The sequence below is a fragment of the Carassius gibelio genome, chromosome A15 (assembly GCF_023724105.1).
Source record: "Carassius gibelio isolate Cgi1373 ecotype wild population from Czech Republic chromosome A15, carGib1.2-hapl.c, whole genome shotgun sequence".
In the NCBI taxonomy this organism is placed as follows: Eukaryota; Metazoa; Chordata; class Actinopteri; order Cypriniformes; family Cyprinidae; genus Carassius; species Carassius gibelio.
This window is the reverse complement of record NC_068385.1, coordinates 24,262,740-24,272,329: the sequence shown is the minus strand read 5'-3', so window position 1 is coordinate 24,272,329 and position 9,590 is coordinate 24,262,740. Positions and strand designations below refer to the sequence as shown.

Genomic DNA, 9,590 nt, shown 5'->3' with positions numbered 1-9,590 from the left:
TCTTATTTTTCTGATGTTTTCATCTCCTCCCTGTAAATAACAAATTATAAAACACTGTCTATTTGTGTTGTATATGAAATCCTGTGGAAGATTACTAACCTGAACTCTAATACCACTTGATGATGCCAAAAATCCTAGCCTTGCAGCAGAGAGAAGCTAGCAGTATCACTGCACATGGTCTTCCCATGTTGATCGCCTTGTGATGCTGGTGATGCTGGACCGCCGAGGACAGATGGTAAAGGGTCTCCAGTCACGTTTCCTCTGGTCACAGAATTTACTGCATTTCTATTGTTAGGAAATGCAACATATTTCGGTCTCCCCTTCATGCACCTAGATGGAGGCTAGAAGATGGGCCAGGCAAGGAAGGTATGAATGGAGGTAACTGGATCTGGAAAGGGCTCTCGAAAGTAGGAGTAATGGTTGGCCTTGTATAAAATATATGCTTAATCCATTAAAATGAAATAAATGTAGCCTATAAAATAACTTAGTATGTGCGTGCATGCGTGCGTGAACGTGCTACATGAATAATAAATGTTTATTCTCACCAAACTACTCGCCTCTAAACCAGATGCCCAATAAAAAAAATAAAAAAAAGATGTTGCCTTACACTTAGGACACTTAGACAATGTTGTGTGCTTAAATTTGTATTATCATAAATTAAAAAAAGAACTGATTTATTTGTTTATTATGTGGTAGCACCTTCCTGTTAGCAGGCACCACTTCACAAATTGAGTGGCAAAAATATATATATTGACATTTTATTTGCTACTATTTGTTAAATCTGAATCCAATAGTGAATTATACAGTGCATTCTATGTCTACATGACAGTATTTTGGTTACAGGGTTAAAACAAAACAAAAACAACAACAACAACAAAAGGCAGGAAAAGGTAAGAAAAGAACAGTCCATTGATGTTACATTGATGCTATGAAAATTGTACTGGAATAAACATTAGTTTCTCTAAGCATTTGCAGCCCATTTTACTTCCATAATATGATGTATTTTCTGAGCTATTTTGCTAGAAAAAAGTAGGTTAGAAACTAATGAAAAGTACCACAACAAGAGTTAAAATAAAATAATGCCTTAATCTCTATTTGTGTTCCAATAGCCAACAGACTGCATGGCCTTGATGACATCAGTTGAAAAGGAAAGTCATTTCGGAAGATTACATTTTACATTACATTTTGATGAAATAATACTAGACAACATTTCATTGTAATAAAGTGTAATGAAGAATCATGCACAATAAGACCAGAAACATGTTTTAAGAATGGAAATAAGGTCAATTCTGATTTATGTTGACCTTGAAATTGATCTTTTTCCAAATACATTCCACATTCGCAAGCAAAAAGTGAACAGTATCTAAATGTTCACATTTGATTTTTTGTTTTACCTTAGAAAGCCTATGGATTCTAAGTATTTTTCATAATGATATACATGATAAGAAGATTAGAAAAATGACCATATCGCCTAACACTACATGAAATCTTACTTGGCAGTTATTTAAATGTCACTATAACTATGACCTATGCATATATTAATACTTCAAGGGGTCATATGATGCGATTTCAATGTATTTTTTCTCTCTTTGGAGTGCTCTCCAAGCTCTTGGTGCATGAAGAAGATCTGTAAAGTTGCAAAGACTAAAGTCTCAAATCCAAAGAGATATTCTTTATCAAAGTTAAGAATCTGCCACGCCCCCCTAAAACTGCTCATTCAAACACACCCCCACATATCTATGTCATTATGTGGAAATATGTGTGTAATGCGGCCCAAATGTTCACGCAAAGAAAGAAGGCATGGTTTCATTAACCACAGTTTGTGTTGAAGCAGCTAAGTCTGGGAGATGCTGTGTGAAGCTAGCACTTTATTTGGCCTTCCGAAAGTAGATGTATTTAGGAACCTTTAAGATTACTTACAACAGAAAAGCAATGCATTTTATGGACGACTGTTTCGTGAACCTTGGAGGTCATTCTGACATTGCTATGACAATCTGATGTCTCTGAATCAGCCACTGGAAGTATGTTTTGTTATTTGTTTCAGTAGTTGCTATTGAATGTTCAAATGCTGACTTTTGCGTGTCGTGTCGCGTCGTGTGTGTATGTGTGTGAGAGACAGAGAGAGAGAGAGAGAGAGAGAGAGAGACAGGGTCACACAGTGGAGTCAGCTGTCTTAACCATTCGTGGCTAAAAAAGCATCATATGACCCCTTTAAAAAAAAAAAGACGGATGCATATTCAATGCACAGTTTTCATGCCGGTAATGCAAAGACGTATTAGGCTACACTGGAATGTACTTCTTCATATGATCTACATAGCATAACAAAATCATCCCTTGACATAATAAAGAGTTACAATGATTGTCCTTCGTGGCAGTTTACATGACGTTAATGCTAGGACTGGAAATTAATCCAAGGGTCATTCCTGTTATGTTTTACATTTTCACAAATCTATATTTGAATAAAAATATAAAATTGACAATTGCTGCAAATTAAAGTCATATTAGTTTTCTTTCATGACAATATTACAATTAATGCACTAAAAAGCATAAAAAGTCAATTTATTAAGAAATATTCCAAATGCTATCAAAATATTTCAACCAAACTTCGTTACATAGTTTTCATTGTTAATCTTTTAATAGCGATTTCCTTTGTCTTCACTATTACTTCCCACACTGTTAATCTGCTGAAAAATCCCTTAAAGTAACAAAAGCCAGTTCCTGAATGACACGACTGTCCAGAGAGTGACATTTTTGGTAGGAAATCACACATCATCATATACATGTTAAAGTATTAGCAATTAATAAAAAAAAAAAATAAATAAAAAAATAATTATTTGATGTCTTGTGCTATTAGTTTGTCTTTAAAATATTCATCCCTGTTGGACAAGATTTATAAAAAGAAAATGGGTATGATAGAACCAACATATCAAAACATGGTTAAAAATATCAAAAATAACGAGCTAACTATCAGTCTGTAATTAAACAATTATTTACAATTATGTAATTAACACTTTAAGAGCCGGAGCTTAGCAGAACATATTTCTGAAATACTTAATTACAACACAAGCATGTTCGTAGTTTTTTTTTTTTTTTTTTTAAGTTTCAGAGTTCAAAATGTGTGACATAACAGGAATGACCTCTATGGCGCAACAGTTAAACAAGGAATAAAAAAAAGGAAAATATCCGTATGCATCAACATAGCATTTCCATATGAAACTACTATTAATAGTGCAAATTTAGTCAACGTCCATACTTGGAAACATTACGAAAGTGCTCCTAATAAGAAAGTCATGCTCAAAAGTGTAAGCAGAAAGGTAAGCTCCTGAGTAAAAGTGAAATATCAGACCATTCCCAAGCTGCTTTGCTCTGTTGAACATCATGGAGCTGGATCTGTAACAGTGCTCTGAACGCTGTCCTGCAGGAAGGCAGCGGGCAACCTGAGTGCTACGGTGTCTCCTTCAGGATATGTGTCTGCAAGAAAGGTGTCCAGGGAGGAGTTCCCATGGGTGTCCTGGTCTGGGCCAGCCAGGCTAGGAGAGGCCATGGGGGTGAGGAGGACGGAGGTGGGACAGTCGGAGGAGACGTACCTGGCCATTGCTTGCACCTGTTCCGACTGTGGCGAGGCGTCCATACAGAGGCTCTGACAAAGGCCTGAGAGGCTCTGACGTACATCCTCTATGCTGAGCTTCAGCTGGTTGTGATCTTGCAGTAATTTCTCCTTCACACTCCTCTGATAAACGTGGAAACAAAAGAAGATCCGTTTTAAGATTACATTTCAGTGTGTGTTTAACAGACGTTGTGTTGCGTTCTAATGAAGTCAACTGCATGAAGTCATTAACCACAGTTCTATATTGATGAAAGAACGTGGTTCAAACGACAGATGTAAAGATGTATGGTGGTTTACACAGATGTTTTATTGTATAGGAAACACAGTGAGTGAGTTGGTAAACTCTCGAATTCAAATTAATGGTTTGAATCGGTGTGAGACTGAATTATTATTTTTTTTAATATAATTTCAAATTCATTCAAAGTAACTGGCTCATTTATCATTCCTTCATAAATGAGTGTACAGTGATCGTGCTGCATACATGCACTACATGTTTATGCTTATACCAGTTATTAAAGGAACACTATTTTTGAAAATAGGCTCATTTTCCAACTCCCCTAGAGTTAAACAGTTGAGTTTTACTGTTTTCGAATCCATTCAGCCGATCTCTGGGTCTGGCGATAGCACTTTTAGCTTAGCTTAGCATAGATCATTGAATCTGATTAGACCATAGATCATCTCGCTCAAAAATGACCAAATAGTTTCGATATTTTTTCTATTTAACCCTTTCGCACGTGAGTTTAAAATATTCGAGACCCCGGCGTGAGTTTTTTTAGACGATCGTTATTTTAGAATGTGTCGCCTTACTGTTTCCATAGCAACGCGTCATGCTTGTCATGTGACACAACACAGCCACAAGAGATCTGTATGACACATGGATCACTTTTATTTCATTTTTCGTGTTTTATTCAAAATGTTCCCAAAACATGCTCACTATATTATGAAATATCTGATATTCCGATCCTGAAATATGTGCACGTAAATATATTTGGTAGTTTAAACACTTTTATATCGACCGTGTTAGTTGATCTATACTGGGTGATGGGTGCCGCCATGTTAGTTCTCACTGAATCCGAGCTTTGGGATTTACAACACGCACATTCATCCTCTCCTCCCGAAACACGTTAAAGTAAGTCGCCGGTAAACTGGGAGAAGAGCAGAGTAAACTTTAGTTACCTACATAATCTGTATATGATATCAATAAAAACATGTCGTCAGATTATATCTGTAAGGATCATTATTGCCGTTTCCACAGTCATCAGTGTATATTTTACAAACTGTAAATGTATGTTTTTGCTAGTACTCATGTGTATTTAAAGGTCTGAAACATTAAGCATTAAATGGTTGAAAATACTGAATATTTGTGATAATATGACAAGTGCTCAGTGCGTCTGATCCGACTCTGCCTCAGTCCAAGCGTGAAAGCAGATTAAAATTCAGCAGTTGATGACGTGAAGCACTGAAAGTTTTAATCACACTGGTGTGATTGTACGCGTCAAAGGGTTAAAACTTGACTCTTCTGTAGTTACATTGTTTACTAAAACCGAAGGAAAATTAAAAGTTTCTAGGCAGATATGGCTAGGAACTATACTTTAATTGAGGCGTAATGATCAAGTAACTTTGCTGCCGTAACCTGTGATATTACACAGCACCTGATAATTTGCTGGCTGCAACTACACAAACTTAGTGGCGTTCACATTGGAAGTTACCTAGCTGGACTATTTTCAGGCGCTGTGTAATAAATATCACTGCACCCGGAGATCGGCTGAATGGATTCGAAAACAGTAAAACTCAACCGTTTAACTCTAGGGGAGATGGAAAATGAGCCTATTTTCAAAAATATTGGAGTGTTCCTTTAACCTTATACCGGCTAAGTCAATTGCAATTAATGGGTTAAATGGGGCTTAAACTGTCAGGACCACTATAAAATACTAAATGTTATTTTAGAATCAGTAGATATGACAAACAGATATACCAGTTTCTTGATTTCTCCCTCCAGCCTGTAGATGCAGTCCAACTTTCTCTTGCGGCAGCGCTGTGCAGCCATGCGGTTCTTACTGCGCCGTCTCACATCCTGAACAAACTCCAGCTGTTCTGGGGTCAGTTCCTCGCGTTTTAACATCTGCAGGAATGCTCTCCGGGTCATGCTGGAAATTTGCTCCACAGGGAATGGCAAATCCACCTGGGAAGAAAACAGAGACGTCAACACTGCACTATGGAGGATTGCAGCCGTGTTCGGCATCAAGTTTGGATACATTTTTCAGTAGGAACTGACACTTTTAATTAAAGCATGCCAGGGAATCGCAACGGAGTACAAAATAAAGCAGAAGTCTGCAATTTGGCACCAAACTTCACCTTGAAGTAAATGAAGTTCACCTCTAATCAATCCTCACCTCTTGCACTTGTTCACTGTTACTGCACTGCGTGCAGTCTCCATCCGATTCACACTCAGAGTTTTCCCTTGAGTTAATGGGGGACATGCAGGGACTGTCTCCGGTGTCCTCTTTGGACAGAGTGTCCCTTCCAGACATCTGTGTATCGTTGGAGCTCAGGTCTCTCAGGAAGGGACAATCATCAGGCGCAGCTCCCAAATCCAGATGCTTTAACCAGTGGAAGTCTGAGCCATTTCCTGCAGATGACTGGTCGATGGAGTCCAAAGGTAGCGGCTCATTTAACGTGGAGCTCAAATCCGGCCAAAAACCCTTTGCAAGATGCTCAGCCACTTCCCTTTCCTCCATGCTTCGTTCTGTGCAGCAATCTTTGTGGGTCAGTTCAGAGAACGTTTGTTCGTTGGAATCAAACACCCGGTTGTCTTCAGTGCCAATGTTGCTTAGATCTGGAGTGCCAGAAATGCCGTCCAAAACCCCGCTTGACTGCGCAGAATTCAGAGGACATAGTTGGGTACAGTCGGTGGACGGCATTACAGGCCCTTCACATTGGTCAAAGTGGCCCTTGGTGATACTGGCTATGTTCAGGTCTTTATCAGTTGGCGGTTCACAATGCATATCCACTGCTAGTTCCTTCTGGAATTCGTCCTCCATTGCTAAAATGTCCCCACCACAGCCAGCTGCAGAAGAATGCAGTTTCTCATTGTGACTGGTGCTCGGAATAGACAGGAAAGGACAAACTTCTGCGGCCGCCAAGGAAGACGAAGGCAACTGCGGGCCGCAGTTCTGCAGGCAAAACTTATCCTGTCCATCATCCATGTGGTATGAAGTGCTTCTGGTGTAAAGCGGGGACAAATCTAACTGCATTTCTTTGTCATTTGAGATCGGGGGACAATCTTTAGGACTTTCTGCAGAGGATGTTACAGATGCAGCTTGCATGGCAGCGCTTGCATCTTGAGGTACAAAATCTTCATCAGTTTCCGGGTTTGGGCCATTTGGACTGCAGATGGCTTGTGATTCGTCATGGGACGCTTGGTTCTTGCTTTTACTCGTCACTTTTTTGGAGGCTCCACCGCCATCAGATAACTTTGGGACGAGGAACTCAAAGCAGGCTTTATCGAGGTTTTGAAATCCGAGGAATTGGGCACATCTGTGGATCTCCAGGATGTTTTCTTTGGTGAAGTGAAGTTTTGCAGTGTAGGCAAACTGCAGGAGAGGCTCAAATCCTTCCACCGTGACCTTGGGACATTAATGATCTAGTCAGGATTACCGCATGAATAAATCATTTGCAAATTGCATATCTGGGTTATTGCTGTTACTTCGTTTACCCAAGTTAATTTTTAAGGTTTAATTTGCCAGCACTGCAATGTAACATTTTTTTAAAGGAATACTTCACACAATGTCATTATTTACTCATATTCATAATTTACTCAATTACATCATATGGTGTAACCAAGTAAAAAGAACATATTGAATACATGTGTTTTTGATCATATATATATATATATATATATATATATATATATATATATATATATATATATATATATAAAATATGTGTGTGTGTGTGTGTGTGTGTGTTTACAAATATTAAACTTATTAATTCATAAATATCATAATGTTGATATTTAACCTTGCCATGTCATAGAAAGGTCTAATTATCAAGTATTTTAAGAAACTTAAGACTGTGACACAAGTATGTGGGTTTGCAGAAATCCATATCAATATTTCAATATTTCACAATAATTCAATAAATCAGTATTTGTACAAATATTTTTTCCAAACAAACAATATTAATAATAAATTAATTTCCTAATAAGCTTAGTTTGAAACATTCTATTCATTTGATGTCTTTTTCTTAATTATGATATCTGACCAGCATAATCACAATCACATTATATTAAATATTTGATCCTCATAATAACATTCATGGATTTACTCATGAAGACAGATTTACTATGAAGACAGAATTGTGTTGAACCATATATTGTTTGCTCAATCTATATACATTTTTTGGTGGTGGGGGGTGTATGGGTGTTAAATATGGGTTAAAAATAACAATAAATCATACACGGATAAAAGCTTAACCACTGTTTTCTTAAAACCTCCAGATTCAGCTCATCCAGCATTTCAGGCATTACCTCATCTGGTAACCTGACGGTGAGGTTCGCTCGACTGTGGTTTGTCAGTCTGGTGTAAAAATAGCCGCTGCAGGAAGCCAGCACTGAAGAGTGCGCCCGAAAGCTCCTGCGCTCCACTTCAACGGTCACATCGCACAAGAGCTCCTTCTGTCTCAGCTCCTCCAGCGAGCGGAGAACGTGATGGCTGTGAACAGCGGACTGAAAGGTGAAAACAGACGTCCGGGGGCCATCCACAGACATGATGCAGGGCTTTAGCTACAAAATAACAGATACATAGATGCAACTGTGTAACAAAAAGTGGAAACACAGAAATAGATGCATCAAGTTACACTCGGGTGGAGTGATGTCCAGCTTAATACATGATAATGATGATGACACATACCGTATTCAGATACATTTACAATTACATCATGAATATATGTATGTGTGTGTGTGTGTGTGTGTGTGTGTGTGTGTGTGTGTGCAAATAAAAGCACCAGTATAATAAGTTTTATTGTTAAAACATTTAAGTAACTGTTAGAATAAGTAAATAGAGTGACTGAGCATGACTGTGCAAAACATGTTTTCAGCTAACGTTAACTGATAGAAAAAAAGATTATTCTTTCAGTACGTGTGTCCATCATATTGTTCTCTTAAAATTAACAGATTAGTTCTGGACATGTCAACCTTAGCCAAAACGAGTGTTAAGCAACTGTGTAAATATTTGGTATAAATAAACATTGCTTAACTTACTCATTTCTCAATATGGCATAACCTTTGAGATGACACAACGAAAGCAGCAGCTAGCTGAGTTAACGTTACGTTATTAGTTGTTGACAGTGAAACTGAAATTGTACATTTTAACACACTCGGGTTTAAACGTTTGTATGTTTGTAGAGGAATAGAACACCGACCTGACATATCACTGGAGATCGGAAACCGTCGAAAATCCCATTCCGTCCATCGCTTTTGCAGGCTAACAGTGAAATCGTGTTAAAGTTTGACAGCGAGAGAGCTCCATAACGTCCGTTTGCGCGTCACGTGACTGTCCAGTGCGGCAGTGAGTGCGTGCGTCACACAGCACGCACAGAACGTGCTGCGTCATGCGTCTGCTAGCCACGCCAGTAGCTTCCACTAATAGATAGATAGATAGATAGATAGATAGATAGATAGATAGATAGATAGATAGATAGATAGATAGATAGATAGATAGATAGATAGATAGATAGATAGATAGATAGATAGATAGATAGATAGATAGATTATTGATATCAACACTGATATTCCATCAATAAATTAGTTTCAAGTATTGTTTTTTGCTGATGTATATGGTCTTTCGAAAAATATGTCATTGATGTTAAATATTATTATTACAATGGGTAAATATCATATACACAAACAGTGATCCCTTTTTAAATTGCTTTAAAAATGAATTTAAAAAAATACTTAGAATCTTTGAAACACTTATCCAAAGAT

The 9,590-nt window shown here is 37.9% G+C and overlaps 1 protein-coding gene across 2 annotated transcripts; it reads right to left on the bottom strand.

Annotated features, from left to right (window-relative positions):
- Positions 1–744: 744 nt before the first annotated feature.
- LOC128028763 (transcription regulator protein BACH1-like) lies at positions 745–9,186 on the bottom strand. 2 transcript variants are annotated; one of them, XM_052616083.1, is made up of 5 exons: positions 9,029–9,186; positions 8,136–8,390; positions 6,001–7,233; positions 5,583–5,789; positions 745–3,730 (listed from the first exon to the last, which is right to left on the bottom strand). In XM_052616083.1, exons 2-5 carry the CDS (start codon positions 8,373–8,375, stop codon positions 3,377–3,379), a joined length of 2,034 nt encoding a protein of 677 aa, XP_052472043.1. In that variant the 5' UTR covers positions 8,376–8,390; positions 9,029–9,186; the 3' UTR covers positions 745–3,376. The 2 variants fall into 2 exon arrangements, with proteins under 2 accessions (XP_052472043.1, XP_052472044.1); XM_052616084.1 differs by having other exon boundaries at positions 8,136–8,418; positions 9,029–9,185.
- Positions 9,187–9,590: the final 404 nt, after the last annotated feature.

Excerpts from the sequence above, each read along its gene's own strand:
- LOC128028763 (XM_052616083.1), bottom strand. The coding sequence starts at position 8,375 with ATGTCTGTGGATGGCCCCCGGACGTCTGTTTTCACCTTTCAGTCCGCT. Across the intron at positions 7,234-8,135 it reads CCGTCAGGTTACCAGATGAG|GTCACGGTGGAAGGATTTGA; the intron begins GTAATGCCTGAA and ends TAATGTCCCAAG. Across the intron at positions 3,731-5,582 it reads AGGGAGAAATCAAGAAACTG|AGGAGTGTGAAGGAGAAATT; the intron begins GTATATCTGTTT and ends CACGTTTATCAG.